At 35.3% G+C, this 25,823-nt stretch overlaps 1 protein-coding gene across 1 annotated transcript; it reads right to left on the minus strand.

Annotated features, from left to right (window-relative positions):
* Positions 1–6,453: 6,453 nt before the first annotated feature.
* On the minus strand, positions 6,454–25,403 carry LOC129254707 (uncharacterized). Its single transcript, XM_054893216.2, has 8 exons — positions 25,302–25,403; positions 17,893–18,058; positions 17,279–17,327; positions 16,061–16,125; positions 14,886–14,958; positions 13,933–14,004; positions 12,638–12,913; positions 6,454–12,165 (listed from the first exon to the last, which is right to left on the minus strand). Exons 1-8 carry the CDS (start codon positions 25,370–25,372, stop codon positions 12,011–12,013), a joined length of 927 nt encoding a protein of 308 aa, XP_054749191.2. The 5' UTR covers positions 25,373–25,403; the 3' UTR covers positions 6,454–12,010.
* Between the last annotated feature and the right edge of the window lie 420 nt (positions 25,404–25,823).

Below are 25,823 nucleotides of genomic sequence, written 5' to 3' on the forward strand. Positions count from 1 at the left end.
AGTAAACTACAAAACAAATCTAAGCAAGTTTTATGGATCTCACTATTTGTCAAGTATTTTGCTTGAGAATGGCTGCAATTATTGGGATTAGAAAAAAAGCTTTGTGCTTTGAGGCATCATTCTGTGTCAGAAGCGTTGTAATTCCATAGCTTTGTACACTGAGTAATTTGATTTTTTTTCTTGTTACCAGATTACGCATTAGTGTGTCTTCACTCGCATCACAATACAGATATATCATAACTATCTTTTCCTGTGTGTTGTAAGTGATGAAATGTACAGCTTTGGACTTTTTTGCCATGTTTTAAGTGCCTTTATATTTTACGCAGCTTTTAAACTATCTGCATTCTGATTATTTGTAACAGTTTTTCCTGACACAACAATTTAGGCCAAATAAAAGCTAATGAAATATATCACAAAAACAAGGTCAAGAGCTCCAGGGGGCCGTTTCATAAAGCTGTTCCTAAGTTAAGAGCGACTTTAAGAACGACTGGTGATCCTTTCTTGGGGTAATAATATACACAAAATTGTTCATTTTGCGAGGGTTTTGCGCGTAAGAAAGAATCACTAGTCGTTCTTAAAGTCGCTCTTAACTTATGAACAGCTTTATGAAACACCCACCCGGCCTCAATCCATTTGAGCACTGAATACTTGTTGGTGCCATTTTCTTCTGCAAAAAAAAAAAAAATTGAGAAAATGAATTCATCATCTGGAACTCAAGAACATTATGGATCTATATGTAATGACAACCTTCCTGACACATTATGATGCTACATAATTCAGGCCGTTAAGAAATAAAGCCTATTTTCAAAAGCCGCTAATTTGGGTTTTTCTTAACCAAATACTCAACTTACTCAAATTTACTTAATAAAGGTCAAATCCACTCCAGAAAACTTTGGATTTTAATCAACAGAGAAAAATCAAATGATCATAGTGCTGAAAATTTCATCGAAATCAGTTGTAAAATAAGAAAGTTATAGCATTTTAAAGTTTCGCTTATTTTTCACAAAACAGTTACATGTATATGCACAATTCAGTGAAATGCAAAGAAGGTTTGATGATGGCACTCACTATTTTGTTTTTGGAACTAAACAATATTTCATTTTCTACAGATTTGACAATAAGGACAAACTTGACTGAACCATAAAGTGTGTAAAGAATGGTAATTCCACAGGTTCTGGGAGGAATAAAACTTGTTTAACAAGACAGTGCAGAGAAAATGAGAATATTTAATATTAAATCATGTATAAAATACAAAAGAAATTGTGAGTGATGTCATTTAGTCCCCTCATTTGCATACAGGTGTTTTGTGAAATTAAGCAAAACTTAAAAATGTCATAACTTATTTTATTGTACATTCGATTTTGATGATATTTTTAGTGTTAAAGCTTGTTGGATTTTTCTTTTTTTAAGTAAATAACTTTTAAGGGGGGGTGAACTTTTCCTTTAAGCTCCACTCTAGGCCTTTAAAGGGAAATTAAACCTTTGGAACAAGTTGGCTTGTGTCGAAACAGAAAAATCAAAGAATAAGAACAAAGAAAGTTTGAGAAAAATCGGACGAATAATGAGAAAGTTATGAGCATTTGAATATTGCAATCACTAATGCTATGGAGATCCTCCCATTGGCAATGCGACAAGGTGTGATGTCACATGTGAACAACTTCCCTATGATCGACTATAGAATACCTCCAAAATCTCTTTTTCCTTTTAGTTATGGTGATACAAACTCTTCATCCATGATGTATTCTTTGAAAATCTGTATTACATGCTCTCCTATAGAAAGAACACATGATCTACTGATAGATGTGATTAAAAAAAAGGCAGTTGAAACATATACTTAAGTGTTGGGAAGAGTTGTTCACAAGTGACATCACACATCTTTGTTGCATTGCCAATAGGAGGACCTCCATAGCATTTAAAGAGAAATTCCAGTATTTGCAGTAAACACTGATTTCATGAGAAAGTCTGTAAAACAAGGCTTAATTGTCAGTATATCATCGAGGATCTAGATCTGGTACAGTTACATAAACTGAACTTTGTGAAATCTTGAAATCTACGCTGAAAAATGTTCACACTGAAGATCACCAACACAGATAGGCACACGTGGGACAGTGTATTATTATTGCTAAAATAAAGACCCGACGGAAGTGACCGAATCCGCGCTTATTTTGCTTATTTCTCAGCAATTACACAATTTCTTCCAGAATCCTTTGGCACATATTTTTTATTCATACAAACAGACACTTAGGTGGTCATTATATTAGATTCTGTAAAAAGTCATTTTTAGATCGTTACTAAAACTGGAATTTATCTTTAACAGTGATCCCAATATTCAAATGCTCATAGCTTTCTAATTATTGGTCTGCTTTTTCTCAAACTTTCGTTGATCTGTTTCTCTGATTTTTCTATTTTCACACAAGCTATCTTGTTCCAAAGGTTTCATTCTCCTTAAAGTCCCCATCACACTTATTCGGAATCAGCAGGAATCAAGCAGAAGCTGGAACGCAAAAAATATTCAACAAATCTAGAAATTTTTGGGAGGAACTTATGAATTCACCAAACTGGACTTGAAATTCAGTAAATGGACCAGGTGAGTCATCTTACACTAGTCAAAATGAACCGCAATGGAGTCAGATTGATAATTCGTGCTACATTCTTGGACATTCTAAATATTCTGAGTGCATACAAAATATTTTTGTCATTTCTTTTGGCCGTCCTGAAGGTTTTTGTCATGTTCAAAACATTTGAGAGGTATTTTCGAACGGTGTTTGAAGTAGATTAAAATGACCAACTGGTGGTCGAATAATAGTCCTTTCATTCCGGTCAATTCTGCTTGATTCGGAATAAGTGTGATGGGGGCTTTAAGCATAATTTTAGAGGTATGTGTGGTATCCTCCCTCATAGTCTAATCCTAATTTCTCTACAACCATTTTGTCTATTACCTGATTGGTTCAGTTGCCATTTAGCCCATTTGACACTAATTTCCAATAAGGCTTCTCATTTCGTGCAATAAACTGATATCCACTTGATCTACACCATTTAGTCTTTATATAGTCAGATTAACTATTCATGAATCAAACTTTTGGTACACAGAGTTGAAATTAGACTGTTTGGGCATGAGATTGAACTAATAATTAGACAGTCAGTCCGCAAGCCCTAAAAAAGTAGCTTCTTTTATCCAAGTGATATTCATGACTAGAGGGTTTTTGCATAGTTAATGAGCTTGGTGCGAACCAAAACACCTCTTTTTATTCGGCCATTGCTGCTCTAAATATTGACCAAATTTCATGTTTTTGGTATCTTTGTAAAGAAGAAGAATCATTCTTTTAGATCATGTGTTTGGATTTTTAAAAGAATGTTGTAATATAGGAAAAACTTTTGATCTAAAACATGAAACAATTTTTTTTTTTTCATGCAACAAAAGTTGTTGTTTTCACACTTAATTTCTGTTTGGGCACAAATGATTTTTAGATCATGATAAAGCTGAAGATCTAAGCTTTAATATGATATAATTTTTATAAGAAGATGTATTTTAGATGGGTCAGCAGCCAGCTTTTCATAGGCCAAGTACATTTTGCAGCTCAAAAACAAGAATACTGCGATCTGATTGGTCATAGGGACCACACACCCACGCAAATTCCAATGTTCCCCACACTGGGCCTCTGCAAGGTCACACTCACCATGTGGTAATCTCTTCAAATTACCCGCGCCTGTTTGTTTTGAAAACAGTAGGCTATTCAGCCAATCAGAACTCTGGATTTTATGTTACTCAAAAATTTCAGAAATCTCGTCTTGCATCTTGATGGAAAAAGCTGGCTGCTGACCCATCTAAAAGATGCCACATATCAAGAGTGACATTGTAAGAAAGTATAGAGTTTGAGCTTTCTGATGATATAAATAATGTTGGTGCCTAAAACACAAAATGTTGCACAATTTGCAAGTGAAAACAGAGGAAGAAAATTCTGTTTGATGCATCTTTTCAGGTAAAAAATTCACTTATTTATCAAAATATTTCATTCAAAAGAAATGACTAATATAAAAGAGTAATAATTACTCTTGCCCATGGTACAAAAATTATCAATATTACTCAAGGAGAAAGTGGTTAAATTCTTTGAGAAAGAAAGTCTCACAATTCACGAGATTTTGTAGGGACATGAATTCAGCCACGAGAGGACTTGGATAAATCTTGCTCATTTGCTCATTAACACAGGGGCTTGCGGACTGACTGTAGACTAAGTGGGTTAGACAAAATTGACAGTAGACCAACTGGGTCTTCTCCATCATGTGGTACTAGACTATCTGAGAAGACCACCAAACTGCTTGTATAGAATATAAATTCTGACACCAAGACAGTTATAATAAATGCAGAGAAATAAAGGAAAATATTAAGGTTCAATGAAATTCATCAAAGAATAAGAGGTATTCGTTTTAAGTTTAGAATTGGGCAATTTCGTAAAACAATCAACCTTTTTGTACGTCCGACCCCCATTTTTCTCAAGTTTTGCTTCACTTCATAAACTGACCAAGTCATGGTCATTTGGCAGCATTACAGACTGTCATAAAAAACATCAAGTGGAACGCCTCTGGCAGTCTCGCCTGCATTACGCAATTTAATATAGCAGCAGTGCTAACTTTGAAAACTACTATAAAATAATCATTCACAAAAACATCATTCATATAATGACATAATACCACGTTCATTGACCATAAATGACATTTGAACGGAGACTTAAGACTGTCAACTACACCCATGTCCACATTTCATTCACTCTATCCATAAACTTTCAAAGTTATGATGGCACTTCAACAATTACCCCAACATGGCCTAAGTTTATTGACCTTAACTGACCTTTGACTTGGTTTGTGACCTGAAACTCACAGGGGATGTTCAGTGATGCTTGATTACTCTTATATCCCAAGTTTTATGAACTAGATCCATAAACTTTCAGTTAGGATGGTAATTCAACAAATACCCCCAACACGGCCAAAGTTCATTGACCTTAAATGACCATTGACCATGGTCATGTGACCTGAAACTCGCACAGGATATTCAGTGGTACTTGATTAACCTAATGTCCAAGTTTCATGAACTAAATCCATAAATTTTCAAAGTTATGATGGTAATTCAACAAATACCCCCAACTTGGCCAAAGTTCATTGACCCTAAATGACCTTTGACCTTGGTCATGTGACCTGAAACTCAGGCAGGATGTTCACTAATACTTGATTAACCTTATGTCCAAGTTTCATGGACTAGATCCATAAATTTTCAAAGTTATGATAGTAATTCAACAAATACCCCCAACTTGACCAAAGTTCATTGACCCTAAATGACCTTTGACTTTGGTCACGTGACCTGAAACTCGAGCAGGATGTTCACTAATACTTGATTAACCTTATGCCCAAGTTTCATGAACTAGGTCCATATACTTTTTAAGTTATGATGTCATTTCAAAAACTTAACCTTCGGTTAAGATTTTGAAAATAATTTTCCCAACATGATCAAAGTTCATTGACCCTAAATGACCTTTGACCTTGGTCATGTGACCTGAAACTCGGGCAGGATGTTCAGTAATACTTGATCAACCTTATGGCCAAGTTTCATGAACTAGGTTCATAGACTTTCTAAGTTATGATGTCATTTCAAAAACTTAACCTTAGGTTAAGATTTGATGTTGACGCTGCCGCCGCCGCCGTCGGAAAAGCGGCGCCTATAGTCTCGCTCTGCTATGCAGGCGAGACAAAAATCAGAGACAGAAAATTTCATGAAGGTCTCACATACATGGGGTCGGACATACATACTTTGTGGAATTGCCTTATTTGTGACATGAGCATCTCCCCCATGTCATGTAAAACAAATTCAAATTTTCTAATGGAACATGATGAATTTAAATATTTTTCTTCTAGAAGGGGATATGATATGATGTGTCTGACCATATATCCCCTGCCAAAATAAAATAATTTTCAATTATTTTGAGAAAATGACATTTTTGGGAATTTATATCACACGATGTACGGAGAAGCTGCTCTTTTTTGAAGTCACAAATTTTAAACTAAAAAAACAACAACCCCAAATCAGAACCCATCCTTTGATTGATCTTCATCACACCTTCACCAATATTTTTCTCTAATCTTTACGCCTTTGTTAAAATCAACCAATCATCAGGGTCCAAGTCATTGCTAAAACTGTTTCAACTTGAGCAGCATTCACTAGGACTTGTTGCAAAAAGAGATGCAATGAAACTAAACACAAATCCAAAGGTCAAATGCCTTGATTTTCTACTAATCAGAGCACACACTTGGGACTTGTAAATTATTTGTTCAGTTTCTGCAACAGACCCTGGCGTATCTCATCAGGTATCAAACAAAGAAAAGATAATCATATTAAATTGACCCACTTCCATTCATTTCAATAGTCACTCTATGGAAGATAACAAACTGACAAACAGCAAAATATATGGGTGACGAGTCCTTTTTATTTTACATACCTACAATACATATCAGCAGAGAAAAAAAAGCACCTGCCTCCTCATGTATACAAACAACACATGGCCATTATCAATAATACAGCCACTTTACGTCTCAAAGTCAAACTTATCTCGAAGATTTTCCCCACAAACGTTGAATATCTATTTTACAAATTCAAAGAAAAAAAAACATGCTTGCTACATTACATGTTTATACAACTAATATTATTAAGCAAAGTACCTTATATCTATTTACATTGTACAATACATATCAGGCACCACGCAAATTTGCCTCTCTTTTTTCTTTCATTTTTTGTTTTACACATTTTTCTTTTTTTTTTAATTGTTAAATATAAAAAGCACTCATATGAACATACATTTTAAGTGCCCTTAACATTTATCCCCAACTCTGCATGAGTTTGTATGTAGGCAAAATATCAACACTCGTCAATAGTGTTCTTCAATTATCGCTCTACCCTAATGGACTACTTATGTGTATGGAGGTGCCACACTCTACATACAACCTTTACTTTCTCTGCCTACAACACTACAGTTTCAAACTTGGGAGGCAACAAATTTCAGTGTTGCATGCAATACGTTTGTTGTTGCTTCCCAAAATTATGTTAAAACAGACAGAATTTTTGATATCATCATTGACATTTTATCACTAGCATGTATGTAATGGACAGAATACAATGTGGAAAGTGGTTAAAAGAAACTTTTTTGACCAAGACTTGCAATAATGCAAATGTGAATAGCCAGTTGGTCTAATGCCCTTTTGGTCTCCTGCCCAGACAGGAGACTATTGTCCAAAATGCATGTTCCTATTAAATCTCATTTCCAGTTTGGCCACATGTATCATGTTGAATACTTGTTCCAACACCACTTAATCTAAACTCTCTATATATTGATTGATTGGATGAATGAGCAGATGAAATGGGTGAAAATGAAAATGGGAGCATTTGGTAAAGTGGCAACTGATCAACGAGTCTGTGTTATGAAGTGACGATTGGCCCAAATGACACACAGACGCTGATAGTACTTGAGGAAGGTGTAGCAATAGTGGTCAAGACCATCTACGATTTAGACCGAACGGACCATAAGATCATTCCCATAAAAGTTTCATGTAATATTTGAAGTCATGATCAGATTTATCAATACGATCAACTGCATATCATGGAATCCTCTTTTCTTCACACATGTTCCATGAATGGGTTGATGTAATTGGCAATAGATTCATTTCATATCTTCTGTACAAGATTACTGGCAATAATTCACTTTCAGTATCCTGTAACTTCTATTCACAATTTCACATCAATTTCATTTTGTATCTTAGTTGATGCTTATAGAATGAATTCATCCCACAAAATATTTTCCAAGAACGGTACCTTGTTTATAAGTTGAAATATAAGGTTTTCTTTAATTATAAGCATCTCATTCATACAATGCATATATTTGCTAATTGTTTTCTTTTTAAGTTTTAATTCATTTTCCTACTTATGACAAAGCATAAAGAAGTCTGTGTTCACATTCTCTTTTCATAAGCAGACTTGCCATCTTATTACATTCACGTAAGGCTAAATGTATGAAAATGGATAAAAGAAAACAATGAATTTCTCAGAAATACTGACCTGATACCCCCTTTTTTCATATTCTACTTTTTGTTTTGATTTATCAACTACACATGAAACAACATGAAAGTTTAATATAAAAATTGCTTTCACTGATGGCCTATTTTCAAGTTTGAATTCTAAAGATATTATTTTAAAATGGATAGCTGCAAATCATACCTATAAGCTCTGGGGAGCGTTTCATGAAAAGGCTTGTCGGACGTTTTATCCCACAAGTCCCATTTTATCCGACAGTTTCCATAGTAACATTGCTCCTCAGCCAATCAAAATCGAGGATTGTCGGACAAAAATGGTGATGAAACGCTCCCCAGTTCTCTTAATCAGGCTGATGATACCGGGAAATCGTTGATCCCACTTGGTATATAGGACCAAATTATATTGTAAACCAAATCGATGGTAGATAAAAAAGGTCTGTGATATTGGACCTTGTGGTTTTTTTTGGACAACTGGTATTAGACATTTACGACTTTCACCTCAGTCTGCTGTTTGGCTCTGGATTGGCAGAGCAAGTTCAGTAATCTGTAACACAGAGCTCAATGACCGATCAGTGGACTGACTTTTATAATCATTAGTAATGCTTTGCAATCAGTAGTAAAAATAAATGGTATGATCAATTGCTAAGCATTATGTTACTGGCCTGGAATTACTGCATGAACATGGTTCACATTCTTCATGGCAATATTATAAAGAGTGGGTGAAGCTTTGAAATGCAAAATTTTCTCGGGCCGGAAACATGACTGAAGAAAGCATAATATAAGTGTTTAAAAATTGATTCATTCCTTTATACCCGACATAAAATAATGATTAAATAAATTTTAACATGGAAGTGTAATACATGAGTGAATCAAATTGCATACATGCAAATACCATGAATGTGTTGATTTACTGATTACCGCAGTGACTAACCCAAGTTACCCCACAACATTCTAATGATGGGATGCTCCAGGCTGAAAATAATCTGATTTAAACAGATAAAGAATAATCAGACAAACAAAACACTGAAAATTTGATCAAAATCGGACAAGGAATAACTAAGTTATGGCATTTTAAAGATTTGCATTATTCCGGTGAAACAGTTCTTGGCATGTCTTCATGAATATTCAATGAGCAAACTGATGCCATATTCTCACTTGTTCTTTTGTATTTTATGTATATGAAATTAGGTTTATTCAATTTTTTTCAACCAAGAACTGAAAAAATTGGATTGACAACTGATTTAGTGCATTAGATATTTATTGCCGCAACTTATTTAATCATAATGGAGACACATCATTTACACATGTATGAAAAAGTGAATCAATTATGATTTCATGTAATAACATATTAAAGAAAAAGGAAAGCGGGGATATGACATCATCAACCCACTTAATGAATATTCATGATGATGTGCATATAACTGTTTTCACAAAATATTTATAATCTTTAAAATTCAATGACTTTGTTATTTCTTGTCCGATTTTGATGAAATTTTCAGCATTTTGCTCAGTGAATTTTACTCTATTTATTTAGATATAAATATTTTAAGACCGAAGTACCTCTTCAATCAATTATCATGCAAATTATTCAGTTCCATCATTCAACTGGTATACAAGAATAAAGAGCTATGGAAAAGCAGCTGATATTAAAGAAACACAAATTAGCATAAGATATATGACAAAAAATTTATTAACATATAAGACATACGATTTGGTACATGCAGAGTGCCAACTACAAACTCCATCCCAAATGAATGGCTATTGAATTAATAGAGTAAATGTATTCGAAAAAGTGAAAAGAGTGAAATTTCAATACAATAAAAAAAACATTAATATTGAATCATTTTGGAGTTTATCACTTCTCAATACGCTGACATGCATATAACAGGCAATATACACACAATACCTAGTTATATCCAACCTCTAATCCCTTTAGTGCATTGTATAATTATCATACAGATTAATTTTTCTTTTCTTTTCAAAGGTTTATATGTGTATAAAAACTTTGTCCAGAATAGCAATTTTTAGGCGACCAATTAAATACATAAAAAACAAAAAAACAAAAGGGGGCCCCCCGATAAGATGTTCAGAGCAGATAATTAGCAATAAACTCACATTTAAATGAACAAAACTTTACAATGCTGTAACTATGTAATGAAAATATATTTTGAAGTTTCACAAATTTTGCTTGATTGTTAAATTGAAATTCATTGATTCAACTAGATTAACTTTATGGATGAATTAACTAACATATTCTTCCAATTTTAAAAATGTAACCATAACAAATTCCAGCAATCCGGAATTTATTATGGGATATCAAACCTTTACCAGATCATTTCGTGACAGATCATATTGACATATGAACATGAATATGAACAAAGTCAGATGCATTTTACATCCACGGCATTATAAGAGAAGAGAGTTGTAGTATTTATATGCATTATGTACAGCGAAAGATTATGTAATGCACCACAGAAATAAAATGTTGCAAAACTACTTGCACACTACTGTTGACTTGTTATGCTGTCTGGCTACATCAAATAAAACAAAGACTGATGAATGAAAAACAGAAAAAGTTTTGTTATATGATATGACTGAATTTAACCTAAGACTTTTCACATTTCTACACATATCACTTCACGTGTAAGAAAACAGACATTCTAAAATAACTAAAATTGATAGTATACAAAAAGTGTTCTTTATGTTTGGCGAACAAAACAGGAAGTGGTTCTAACTATATAGTAAAGAAGAGATATGATGAACATAAATTCAGGTGATGAGTTGATCCTCCTCTGTTTGGCAACTAAAAATCTTTTGGGCCTTTAAAGCAGGATAAATACACAAGTGCATCTCACAAAGAATATACTAGTAAGTCAACCAACTGGACTAATTGTTACACTTAAAATATTTTCTTGCCCTTGATTTCTGAACTTCTACATACATCATGCCTTGTGCATGAATTGCTGTATTTCCTTAAACATAGATATTCCCCAGAAATATATTCTACACACATACGTTACATAAAAACATTCCACCTACTGGAAAATACTGATTGGTTTTCTATTTTGAAAGTATGTGTCCTCAAATGAGTGCTAATTTTCATTACAGCATACACTGCCAAACTTAATTCACAAGAAACAGAGACTATTTTATACTTATAACAGCATGAAAATAAGTTTCAATCAACATCCTCATGAATTAGATTGTGCTTTGTATCAAATTTACATGAGAGAGAAAAAAAAAGAATTATGAAAAGTTCTTGCCAATAATTATTAACAATTTTATTTTTCAGTAAAAAGCTATCCAACAAAACAATGGTATGAAAGCTGGAATTGCATTATATGAGATAATAATAATGGTGTTCAAAGTAACATCTCTAATCACATGTCATCTAAATCAAGCAGAGTACATCATTCATTTGAAATTATATAAATAAAATTCTTGAATGAATATCCAAATAAAAAAAAAAAAAGGTAAATACATTTGGTTTAAGATGGTACAAAGCAAAGTGCTATTCTGAATACTTTTCACATTTATAGTTCTTTCTTAAAACACATATTTGATGTGTGATAGGGAAATCATGCTAAATATAGACTTTAATACACAAACAGAAAATGATCTGTTAAAACGAGTTTCAACAAAGAGAGAATAAAGAGAAAGAAGGGGGAGGAGATCATTCTGCATGGACCAATGAATGCACAATACAAGAAATATTTACAGAAACTCACATCTGCCATGGTAGGAATTGTGGAAGCAAGCCACATGATTTCTAGAGGTGGCCTTTAATGTAATCACTAACTACTAAACTGAAGAAGTGGGAGCTACTCTCACACAACATCAGAAACTAGGGATAGAATCCAACGCACAGGCATTGAATTCATATAACAAATTTGCATTTGATAATTACATATACATACAGAAATTATTCTGGTTAATGCGGCTATGAGGAAGCTTCTCCTTCCTTCTTGTCCTCACCCTTATCGTCGCGTGGCTTCCCCGTGCCAAAAATATCTGACCTCCTGGAAGGTGCACCTCCGACCGGGTCCTTGACTGTGCGTGGTGCCAATTTGAGCTTTGGCCTGGCAGCTGCTTCCTCTACAGAATCGTAAAAAAAAATGTATTGAGGTAAAAAAGGGGATGAAAACAGAGAGGCATAGAAAAGAAAAAGATGGGGAGAGGAAGAGAGAGAGAGAAAGAGAAAAAAAGGGCAAGCGTCATTAACTTGAACAATGAATTTGTGAAAGTTGCATAATTTTTTTAACAGAGCAGCTTTGATCAATAAAAATGCTTATCTGACAGCAAACTCAAACTGAAAATAATCTTCACATTTACCAAATCTCTATACAGGCATTAATAGCTGTTTTTAAGTTAATGTGTGAATGATGCAATATAAACTTGGACTTAAATTTTATTATAAAAAACAACAACAACCAATTACAGCATAAAAAACATACATCAAAGAAGTATAATGACATTAATAGTTTACAGGATAATAGGAACCAGAAAATAGCATGAATGCTAGTCGGGTCTGGTACCTTTAAATGCTCAAATACAAAATATAGCACACCTGCTGTAGGTTCTTTAAATGTCTCTTGTGGTCTCCTGTTATAATCATCTCTGCCGCCTCTTCCCCTGCCGCCGCCTCCTCCTCCTCCTCCATAACCCCTATCTCTATCGTACCCATCACGACCCCCTCCGTAGCCATCCCTGCCACCATAACCTCCTGATCTGCCAAACCCATCATCTCGTCCTCCCCTTCCACTGGCGCCTCCTCTCCTGTCATCCCATCCCCCGCCTCCGGAATTTTCAAAGCGGCCTCCTCCACCGCCTCCTCTGAATCCTCCTAAGAAGAGCAGAAAAGAGGCATTGTCATTTCCAAAGATGGCTCAAATAGCAGCTTGAACAAAAGGAATTTTTATTTCTGGTCACAGGTTTATAAGTAATTCATATTCTTCACAAATAATTTCAGTAGAATAACATAGGTCAGAAGAGATATTTATTATGACTTCCACATACACCTGTATCTATGTCACGAACGGATTACTAATACCATAGAAAGTGTCGTAGTTCTTTAAAGGGAAGGTCCAGGCGGTAAGTATTTATAGCTTAATAAATAGAGTCTAATTCACTGAGCAAAATGCTGAAAATTTCATAAAAATCGGATAACAAATAACAAAGTTATTGAATTTTAAAGTTAAGCAATATTTTGTGAAAACAGTCGTCATGAATATTCATTGGGTGGGCTGATGATGTCACATCCCCACTTGTTCTTTTGTATTTTATTATATGAAATTAGGTTTATTCAAAATTTGTCCTCCAAGAACTAGAAAAATTAGATCGACAACTGATTTAGTGCATTAGATATTCATTGCTGCAAGTTGTTTCATTATAAGGGAGACATATTATTCACACAAGTATGAAATAATGAAAAAAATATGATTTTATGTAATAGCATAAGAAAACCGAAAGTGGGGATGTGACATCATCAGCCCACCTAATGAATATTCATGACGACTGTTTTCACAAAATATTGCTAAACTTTAAGCTTCAATAACTTTATTATTTGTTATCCGATTTTGATGAAATTTTCGGCATTTTGCTCAGTGAATTCTACTCTATGTATTAAGATAAAAATATTTTCAGCCCGGACCATCCCTTTAAATTCTTCTAAAAAATAAATACCCAGTATTTAGAAATATTGACTGAGTGCTGTTAGACCAAGTAATATTATTGGAAATAAAATTCTCTAAAAAATATAAAATATATACTAAGCTGATCAAGTGCTATTTCATTAGCTTAGCACTGTAACTCGACATTGATAGTATGATAACAGAGCAAGTATGATATGAATATTCTTCTTACCATCCCTTCCACCTCCACCTCCTCCGAATCCACCACGGCCTCCGCCTCTGCCCCCACCACCTGCAGAAGAACCTGAAAGAATAGGAATATATTTGATAGTAACTAAAAGATAACAGAACTAGGATGGTGATAAAATTCTACATTTGAAACACCTCTGGTTGCTGCATTATGCAATTCAACATAACAGTAATGTTGACATTGAAAGCAACTAAGATGAACAATTTTTCAAAAAGATAAAAAATAAACAAACATTAATTTGATAATAAAGTCCCAATTTCATGGCCTCTAATAAATGATCTTTGCTCAGTGACCTGATATTACATTCTCCCATTTGTCGATAACCACTATATGAAAGTTTTATTGATGGAATTACACTTGAAAAATTATTCCAAATAAAAAACAAATCTTAACCTTGGATAAGTTTTTGATATTCATATCAAAGTCACTTGACCCTTAATAACCTTTGACCTACACCATTTGACCTGCAATTCATGTCAGATATTCATTGATAATAACCCTTTATATCCAGAGTTAATAAAATAGGTCAATATACTTTCTAAGTTATGATATTTCAAAAAAAAGGACCTTGAAATGAATGTTGACAATGCAGCTGCCGCCGCAGAAAAGGAGTGCATATAGTCTAGATTTGCTATGCATAAGAGATAAAATCCTAATGAGATTGACATTGATTAAAATGTTCACCTTAATGTTTTTTCAGAAGAGTTTTCAATGTTGGCATACATAACAGCAACATTACAAATAAAAAGCTTTAGTGGGAGAACATAACCTTTAATAATTACAATCAGAATGTTTCTTACAATTACATGTATGATCACTACCACAATGACCATCATCACTGTCATTATCATCATCATCGTCGTTGTCATCATCATCATCATCGTCGTCACCACCAACATCATCTTTATCCTCCTTTTCATTATCAAATGACTTACCTCCTCTTTGCCCATCCCTCCTTTGATTTCTTCCCTGTGCAATGTCTACTCTGAGTTGGCGTTCATCATATAACTATCAAAAGAAAAGAAATAACGTTAACAATAACTGCCACAATTTCACCACTCATATCCATCACAATGTGACGATGCTGACAGTGTTTAGACATTATTCTAGTGATGACCAAGACAACAGGGTAAAGTGCTCCTGCATATCACATACCCATCTAGTGGAGCGTTGTGGCCCAGTGGATTAGTCTTCTGACTTTGAAACAGAGGGCCGTGGGTTCGAATCCCAGCCATGGCGTAATTTCCTTCAGCAAGAAATTTATCCACATTGTGCTGCACTCAACCCAGGTGAGGTAAATGGGTATCCGGCAGGATTAATTCCTTGAATGCATGAGCACTGAAAGGCAGCTCGACTAAAGCCGGGGTAATAATAATGATGACATCGCGCCTCGGAATAGAATATTTCTAGATAGATGGCGCTATATAAATGCCTATTATTATTATTATCTATACTCTGAGCAGAGTGTCTCATATTCTGCAAAAGGATGTTAATATTGTGGTGGATTTTGCACTATATGGACCCCATAGTAATCTACAATGCCTGTACAATGGTTGTAGATTTGCAGGCTGAAGCTTCACGTAGTTAAGAAGTGTTCAGCCCTCATTTTATCTATTCACAAACTTCAATTAAAATTACTTTCCTGGGTACAAAAAAAAGACCCATTGATCATACTAGTAATTGTTCTCCGTAAGAAAGTAATAACCTACAATAAACACAAAGACAACACAAAATTATTAATCAGCCTGATAAAAGTGTTATATATATGGATGGCTCAGAATGGGATACCAGAAATACTTCACGAGCTAGGAAGTATTGTAAAAATGAAGCAAGTGCAATATTGGCCCTAAACGGTGGAATATTTGTGGTATCGGATAAAAAGCCACCCAGTATCAGTATCTTAAATGATTACTTATTTGGCTATGCAATATGGAAGGATATTGCAGAGCAAGTCTTGTACATAAACCTATGGAAATATGTCAGGTTGCAGCAAATCATGCAATATGACCTGATATTTCAGACAATTTAGGCAGACCAAAATACATGTTTTCATGCAGTACTGAGACCTTCTAAAAATAACAATGAATATTGATAAACAAAGCACACTTACAGCTCCATTTAATTTCAATGCCTCTCTTAATGAATCTGCGTCTTCAAACTCTACATAGCTGAAACCTGAAAAATATAAACGAAAAATCAATTTCTGATCAAGTACATTACAAAGGGTTCCTGTCAATATATATAACAACGAAAGTATTCCACATACTGTAACTTGCCTTAATGGCCCTTATTTTGGGTCAAAATTAAGACAGAAAAGGCCATATCTTCTTCCCTATCAATCAATATAAATATAATTGATTTATGGAAGTGGAATTGACATTTTATTCTTGTAAAAAAAATGTTTACGATATCTTCCTAATATGGATAGTGCAGCATTATGCCAAATTGTTGCTGAAGAGGAAGCACTTGCAATATCAGAGTTGCAAGTTGAATTTCGATTGTCTTGCATCGAGACTGATTGCAGACAAATGAGCATGTATTAATGCCAACTTCAGTTTTTAGGAAGCATTTAAGATCTTGATGGATTTGGACATTACAATTATAAAACATGGCATATGAAATTATGCATTCTACTTTCCTAATGCCAATTCACTGATATCACTTTTAAATATGAATTTCAATATTGTGAGAAATCTGAAAGAAGAAGAACACTAAAAGTTTTATTTTCACATAAAAATTTCTTTGCTGTCACTTGTCTCATTGGAAGTTTGGAAGGCAGGGGCTAATTTGTACAACATTGGGGCGAAGTCTGAATTTCAGCGCTATTTCTTTCATTTCGAAGGATATGTTTTATGCCACAAGCAATTATGCTGTAGTGTAGAGGAAAATCTAATTATTCAGCCATATGTATAGGCCTAGTATTGCTTTTCTAACTGTTCTTGAATATTGTTTGTGTCAGATCGTTGGCTGTCACGAGGGTGGTGAAATCAACCTCATGTATTTCCTATGCTGTAATTAAAATGTATGTACTCCACTGAAATCCAAAACATCGGTCGGAGTGCTGTGTAGTCTGTAGGCACAGACCCTGATTGGAACTTTGATCAACAAGTGTGCCTCCATGCAAAGACTAGCACATACAAAACTTGCTGTTCTTGAGCGAGAGAGCCTTCAGTACACAAGGCATGTGTAGGCTGCAATTCAGACCCTTTAATACTCGAGAGAAGGATTTGCCCAGCAGACTAAGTGCTGTGTGCCAGCATGACCAACTAAGGCATATTGAATTGAATATGGAGTAAGTTACAAAACAAATAAAGTATTACTCCTTTACCTCTGAATTGACCTGTCTCCTTATCATGTACAAGGCGGGTACTATGAATCTGCGGAGGAAAATATATATTTCTTGGTTAATTGCACAATGGGAACATTTCATCCTATGGCACAATAACTAACAAATGAAATGCAAGCATACTACTATCGAGTCAACTTCTGTCACTGGTTGATATTTCTTATCTTGTATTGTTTATACTGAAATTTATCCTTCTTTGTCATTTTCTTTGCTGAATAAATGATGATGATGACAACGAAGATGAAGACGAAGAAGATGATGATAATAATAATAATAACAATAAAAATAATAATAATAATAATAAAGTTTTCTAAATCCATTTAAAACATAAATGTTCTTAGTCTGTTTTATTGAAATACTCAAAATAGAATTGCTTGAAAAGGATCAAGGTCTAGTACACCCTGAGAGATTGCGGGGCTTATTACTGTAATAAGTTCATACAAGTAAACAGTAAAATTTACTGTACATGCAATATCAAATTTGGTTTGTTTTCAATCATTATTCTGAGCAGCTAAAATTTAGCCTCTTAAACTTGGACTTAAAATGCTGATAAGCAACTGTTTTTAAAGAACATATCATGAGACAGAGAGACTCACCTTCATCTGTTCAAATATGTAGTCAAGGTCTCCCTGGACAGTGTCATCAGGAAGGTTTCCTACATAAGCTGTGTATGGGGCCTCAGTTGGAAATGGAGGTGGGGGACCCCTGCCTCCTCCTCCTCCTCCACCACCTCTTCTGTCATTGTACCGTCCACCTCCTCCTCTATGGGGGGAAAAATACATCAATTGTTTCATCATTTACATAAATATGGGTAATAACATCATAAAATGGCTCTATATCATAAAAATTTAATGGCGTTCACAAGCACAACAGGAATGGATCGTCCAGAAAATCTCAGCAGGGGGTCCCCCGATCTCGAGAAAATCTCCCACACTGCCGAAACGTACAACTGTACTGAGCCAAATTAACATTTGGTCCGGCCGCGATACATCGTCATGGAATCAGCCAATCAGCGCTGTTGTTGCAATCGTGTGTGAAACAGTAATCATGAATTATGCATCATGTGCGTAAAAACTACATGCATAGCGCTAGCTAAGCTCATGTGTTACGCTGTACAGTAACTTATAAATGTAAACAAAATGGCGTTTCCGTACACAGTACACACAACAGTTAAACTGCGATTTGGCTGAAACTGGAGGTTTGTTTGGGTAATGTCGCAGTTGACTGATCCCCCACGTACTCGAGGCTCCCGTTGCCATTTGCGAAAGCTGCCTAGTATCACTATTTTTGATAGACTTTATTTCATGGAAGGAGCAATAATGGGTGTGTAAGAACTTCACAAAGTTTGTAGACATGCTCATATATCTTGCCCGAAATATGATTTTACATGGCCTCTCGTGATGACAAAGTGAAAGTACATGTAACTTAGTGGTCGTGGCTGCAGAATTAACATTTTAGAAGCTTGTTTTATTCATTTTTAATGTTTTTCTTTATATTTTTTCGGGCCACCAAACTTTCATATCGGGCCACCAAAAAATATGATATGAAGGTTTTGGTGGCCCGAATGGTCCACCACCAAAAAAAGTCAATGTGGAGCCTTGCACTAAGTGTGAGTGGATGCAAGAGGTCAGGCCCCTTGATTCAAGCCCCGAGGGGGGCACTCAAATTATTTTTTGATAGGGGTGTGCCTCATGAAACTCTAAAATGGGGGTCTAAGGAACTGACTAAAAGGGTAAAGTAAGGGGTCTTGGGAACTTATACCACACTGAGTGAAAAACCGGGTCTACGGAACGATCGCCGTACTGTAGGTACGTTGCACCATTTCATAGCGCTATGCATGCACTAGCCATGCATGAAGCGACTACTAGTTATATGTAGGGAGGAAGCCATACGTCACATACGTGCATCTCTCGCATGCGGTGCTCGCGCTTGACAATTTTGGCGGGGCTGGGGAACTGATCATGTCTTGTAACGGGGGTCTTGCGATGCTGCGACTGGGCGGCTTCTGAACATGCTGACTGTACTTTTGATTTTTGTCATTCGGAGTATCTAGCTCTAGCATGTCTAGACTCTACAGAACTGAAAATTAGGTCTGAAAAAGGGGGTCACCAAAGCGGCACGTCCCCGTACCACCAATTCGCGAGGTCGGCATGACGTCACAGTCACGTGATTACCATAACAACGCGATCGGCCATTTTGGCAAAGGTGCAAACAAAGGGTGCGAGCGTATGGTAGTGGATCGTATTACCGAACACTTTTCATGAATTCAATCATATCAAACACATTATTCTCATAAAATACACAATTACCTACATGTAAAAATTTTGCCAAAATCGTTTATCCTTTTTACGATATTAGCTTCCGATCGGACCCCTCTTCGCATGTAAAATATTTTGGTCACTTGAAAAAGGTATCGTATTACTGAACGTGTGTTTTCTATTGGAAAAGTTGAGAAAACAACAAAATCACTGATGAGCTATTTCGACCATACTTTATTATTTTTAGAATATTAAGACTCTGAAAATGTGTTTTGACCATTTTTTCATCATCTTTCTATTCAACTTCCCTTTGGAATGATGTTGCATAGTTTTGAGCGTACATGTATGAAATTAATTTCTGACGCGTACGATGCGCGTTCGTTAATACAATCACTCACTGTGTTGGCTGTGCAGTTTCCTTGACGTTTTTTGGAACTTGTTGATATGAACTGTTTCTCCATTATATTTTCATCGCATTTTGTACTTCATTTTGACTTTAATTGCTGGACTATAGTAAAAATATGTTGTGTACGGGTGTTCCAAGAACAAGGCAAGATGGCCAGCTTTATCCTTTTACATGCTGCCCAGCTGAGTCACAGAGCCAGTAAAACGCCAAGACACTGCTAATTTCTGGTGATATCTCCGCAATGAATCACCAGGTAGGCCATCAGAATAATCATATGCCATATTTGATTAATAAAAACTATATTTCTTTCAAAATTATTCAAAAAGTAGTAAAAAACGCGTATAAAGGGTAATGAAAATTAGGTGTATGCCCGCCCGGCTTGTACGGCGAGTCTTAGTTCCGGCTTTGTTTGCACCTTCGCGATCGGTTGCTATGCGGAAGTTACTTTCGCGAGTGAAAATCAGACATGGATTGCAGATTCAAGTGATTGGTTAACATTGGTTTGACTTTTAAAAAATCTGAGCTAGAAGGTCACATTTGTCACCTGTGTCTGTGATATGTTACAAAAATGAAGCCCAGAAAAAATTACGTTCGAAAATAATTATTTAGTGCTTCAAAAATTGAAATATAAAGTGACCGAAAACACCATCTTAATTTCATCCCATACACTTATGTGTACTATTTAGGCGTCTATAGTATAAGACGCCTATTTACAAAATCGGTGTTTGCCTTGTAGTTTTAGCTTTTCATTCTCAATAATGGTTGTTTTCAGGGTTTATTAGTTCTAATACATGCACTTGTACACATGTTTCATCTTGGTTTGAGAATTTTTTAAATCGGCTGCTCACAAAGTTAAACAATACCTTTAATGGAAAGGACTTTCAACGGTCTTGCTATGTTCTTCCTCCTTTTTTAGGAGAAGACTGGTACCCTTAAACCCTCACCAGCAATATAATTTTAATAAACTTTATGTCAGTGTGAATTTCCCCTTTAATGAATTAAGGCCAAGTAAAAAAAGAAAGTAGTTGATCGTCCTCGCGCGCATCTATTTTGGCCGCCGCATGAATTTTTTTATTATTTACCATTTTCAAAAATTGGCAAAAAAAAAAAAAAAAAAAATGCGATGTTTCTCATCCGCGCCCGCTTCCCTTTTTGATTGCAGCATCAATTTTCTTGATATTTACTATTTTTATGGCCGCTGAATAGCGAAAAAAATTCACAAGATTGGCGAGCAATTTGCTCTCATGTGCTCTGGGATCTCTCTCGCAACTTCATAAAACAAGAAAAAAATGTGATTTGTTTTTTATTGGAATTTTGAAGATACGATCATAAATTAGCGAGAAAATAAAGTTTGCAAACTCGGAAAAGATCACAGATTTCTTCATTTTCCGTGCATTTTCGGGGACCACGCTTCCTGAATCTGAACTACATGTAATCTGTCGCGTGCTTTGGAAATATGGTACAGATAAATCAATTTTAATGACATAATTTGTATTTCAACAGGGTTTTTGGTGAGTGATAGCACCTGTACTTCGATGTGAGTTGCAGTGATTGACTGTGCTTGTGACTGTGTTGGGTGATGTGATTGACTGTGCTGGCGCGACATGTGAATTTGTGAAATGAATCGAATTTTCTGGCGAGTTTTCTAACGTCACTAGCAGGCAATGCATTCAATATTCAAAGAAAAATTTCAAGTGGGTTATTCATTATCAAGATTGAAAATCATTAATGGGATTCCAGTAAATGCCAATTCTGTTCAAATTTGATAAACTTCATTCTTCCTTGAGCTATTCAATTTGATGGACAACTGTAAAAATTAGTTAGTAAATAGATCTAACACTATCGGTTACAAATATTGAAATAAAAAACATTTATGCCAACAATTAATTCAATAATCATGTAACATTTATTGATATCAATTTAAAAAATGAATATGAATTGAATAAACAGTATTAAACATTATGTAAACGAATATACTAGCAGAAGCTGCGATGCGAAACCATGCACAGAGCTGAAAAAGAGATTGGCTCTGGAACACTGAACATGGCTCCATGGTAATAAAAATGACCCCCCATGCATTTTTTACGCTATATTAAAATAGAATAATGTTTAAATCATTCACTTGACATGAACATTTTGTTTTACAATACAGTACCGGTATACATCAATAGATTTTTATCGCATAATACATTTTCCATAGATTTCCAATCGTATATATATATATATATATATATATAATGCATATATATATATTAGTGCTGCCACCAAACGGATATCCGAACGGTTTCCGCCCGCGTGGACGGATAACGGTTTTCATTTTTCGGGTTCGGGTATCCGTGGACACTGATTCACCACTTTCCTGTCACAAAAACTCATTTAATTTAGTAAGATTCACCAACAAAATTTATAAGTTTTAGTCGCCAATATAATCACCAATATCAATTAATCTTCTTCGGTAATATATTCCCGCCGAAATTTATTCATCAAATGCAAAATGAATTCTACTTTTTCTCACAGAAACTTTGGTTATTTTTTATTGAATCACCGGTAATATTAAATATATAAATTACAAAACACACATTTTCCTTTATTTCAGTTTAAATGGCATATCCACTATAAATTTTGATATCCATCATCATGTAAACAACAATACTTAAAAGGCGGTATCGTGCCAGAAAGGTTTATGATGTGCGCCCGCCGAGTATGTGGTCGGTTGTGAATCGACGTGTTTTTCAGTAAAACTTACTGGTGATGAATGTAAGTGATTAGTTACTGTTACTGTGATTAAATCTAGTCTTGAATCTTTGTTAGAAGTGTTATTATGTTTCAGAAGTTGAGAAATGAGAAGCTTGGCTATAATTTGGGGAATGGGGAGAAACCCGACATGAAAATGAAAATATTCCAAGTACGATCCCATTAGAAGGTGTAGCGAGTGTAATGTGACCAAATATATATCGGACGATTCACTCCAGACACGTCCAGACAGGACAGCACGTGCGTGAGCTGAATGATGTAGGCCTGTCTGGTTTTAGACTTTTAGTAATAGTAGACTCGCACTTACACTCGCCTCGGTCAAATTCATTGCATCTTATTTCATTCGATCGAAACTAGAAAATAAACACACATACTCTCACAACCATTAAATGGGATCGTAACTAGGCCCAACTTGTATAACTCAAATAATAGTCATTTACTAATAGCTAACACAGTCATACGATCTACATTTGTAGCCGTAGCCTCACGCTAACTCACATTAGTCAAATCCGATTGCGAAAAAGATTCAACCAAAAATATTCAGCTTCTCGTAATTTCGTGGTTTTCAGAAATATTTTAATTAGCGCACGCTGACTCTCGCCATCATCGGATAGGTTCCAAACTCAATAACTGAAAATCTTAAATATAACTCAAATAAGTGCAAATGGATATTATTTCTTATATTTCAGGGTAAAATTTAGGATACCCGTCCGCTGTCGGGTTTTCAGTGTCGGGTATCCGAATATTGAAATATTCGTTTCAAGTCAGGCCTAATATATGTGTTTCTACTCATTTATTATTAATATTGAGCATGCATCGATCACATAATTCGAGCTTGACATGGCCTAACAAATTTGAATAAAAAATAGCAAAAAAAAAAGGAAATAGTAATGACCTCCCTCATCACTGATGTCAAAAAACGGGCCGAGAAAATGCCTCCTTGTTTAAAAAAAAAACAGTAAGTCCTATAGCAAATAGTAAGGACCTCCCTCATCACTGCTCTAAAAAAACCCGGACGATCAACTACTATCTAAATGCATCTTTTTTTACTTGGCCTAAGTACAATATTTGGGATTCAAAGTGTTCTTAAAATTTGAATAGTAATAGAACTTCGATTTGACACGAGAAGGTCGTGCATGTAATTTTAAGTCCAGGAAAAAAAAAAGAAATTCCAACTCAAGTCAAGTGTCACGAGTGTTATTATTTTTACCTCAGCCATTTTTTGGCGCTAGTGTAGTTTCGCACCTCCCCGTTTAATGGTTTTCAAACATGTACAATCTCACCCTAAATATTTCACAACCTAAAATACTTGCATCTGAGCCTCCAAAGTCCAGTAGAAGTTGAATATTTGCCGTTTTGACACTTTTTTACAAAGTTTTACACCTATTTCGGAATCACTTGGTCGCTTGATCAAGCTCAGCGCTGCACATAAGCAGTCGGTACGCGTACAGTACGTACCACCTAGTGAAGTGCAAGAAGAGCGAGTTTTTCTATGGTATCTTCAAAAAGATTTGTTCCCCTCTTTCAGCTTGCACCAAGTATTACGGTAGTGGTTTTTCACATTTCTTATTTCATTCAAACAAGCACACACACGCACATCTTCACACAACAAACATCAACCACTCTGCACAACCACTACCGTAATACTTGGTGCAAGCTGAAAGAGGGGAAAAAAATCTTTTTGAATATACCATAGAAAAACTCGCTCTTCTTGCACTTCACTAGGTGGTACGTACTGTACTGTACGCGTACCGACTGCTTATATTATGTGCAGCGCTGAGCTTCAAGCGACCGAGTGATTCCGAAATAGGTGTAAAACTTAATAAAAAAAAGTGTCAAAACGGCAAATATTCAACTTCTACTGGACTTTGGAGGCTCAGATGCAAGTATTTTAGGTTGTGAATTATTTAGGGTGAGATTGTACATGTTTGAAAACCATTAAACGGGGAGGTGCGAAACTACACTAGCGCCCATTTTTTTTTACCTTTATTACCAGTAGAGGCGCACGGCCAATATGGGAGACTCTCTCCAATAGGGGAGACAATCTCCAAAACTGGAGACTGTCTCTGAAATAAGATACCCAAATTCTTTACAAAAGTCTCTGAATCTGATATTGGAGATAATCTCCCACATTGGACTCTTTGGAGACAGTCTCCAAATATTGGCCGTGCGCCTCTACTGATTATTTACCGCTGCTATTTATTCCTCTGCCATTTTTCCCTTTGTCATTTTTACCTCTGCCATTTATACCTCTGCCATTTTTGCCTCTGCCATTTTTACCTTTGCCATTTTTAGTTTTACCTCTGCCATTTTTACACTGAGCCCCCTCATGCCCCTCCCGGGATTCAATCCAGGCTTAATCATTGAATGAGTGGTCTACCACTCTCGCCGTATAGCGGTACCGGCATTGATTGGCACCATTGCCATTGCATTGCCATTGGCACGAGTAAGAGTAAGAGTCAGTAACATACTGAATAATAAAACGTACATTTCATAATAAGATAAACGATATACAAAATATTCAATAGAATTTATACAAACATACATAATCAAAGATTCATTTCGTCTATATTTTGAACTTATTTACCCTCCGTAGCCACCGCCACCGCCTCCTGAAAAACCTCTTTGCCTATCGTCATCATCTTGAAAACTCGACATTTTGTCCAAGTCTCAATTTAAAGTTGCCAATTTTTGTATTTCAATTCGTAAATTTTTACAGAGTGTATTCAATGCTTGAAATATCAGAATCGTTGATATTATTGTTGAATATTGAATATTTCATAATAATTTTTTAAGAGAGTAATGAAGATAATTAAATGTCAAAACCATCCAATTTGTATTACATAAATAAAATGACATTGTTACTCATTAACATGAAAAGATGGCTACCAGCAGACAGCATGTCAAATCTAGTGTTTCAAAAAGAAATGAAATTTCGATGAAATTGCCTGCGGACAAGCAATTTCTAGATACTTTCTGGAAATTGGCAGTACCATCAGATAATGAACGGATATCTGGAGCAACGACTTTGCTGCGAATTTTGATAGAGAAACAGAATGAAAACAAAAAGGTGAGCAATGTGTCGAACCCACGTGGTCGTGGTTTGGTA

The sequence above is a fragment of the Lytechinus pictus genome, chromosome 2 (assembly GCF_037042905.1).
Source record: "Lytechinus pictus isolate F3 Inbred chromosome 2, Lp3.0, whole genome shotgun sequence".
Lineage (NCBI taxonomy): Eukaryota > Metazoa > Echinodermata > Echinoidea > Temnopleuroida > Toxopneustidae > Lytechinus > Lytechinus pictus.

What these genes read in the sequence shown, in the direction of transcription:
- LOC129254707 (XM_054893216.2), bottom strand. Translation starts at nt 25,372, where the DNA reads ATGTCGAGTTTTCAAGATGATGACGATAGGCAAAGAGGTTTTTCAGGA. An exon ending in GAGGGATGGGCAAAGAGGAG is followed by an intron (nt 14,005 to 14,885) that starts GTAAGTCATTTG and finishes CTATTCTTTCAG; the next exon opens with GTTCTTCTGCAGGTGGTGGG. An exon ending in AGGTGGAGGTGGAAGGGATG is followed by an intron (nt 12,914 to 13,932) that starts GTAAGAAGAATA and finishes TGCTCTTCTTAG; the next exon opens with GAGGATTCAGAGGAGGCGGT.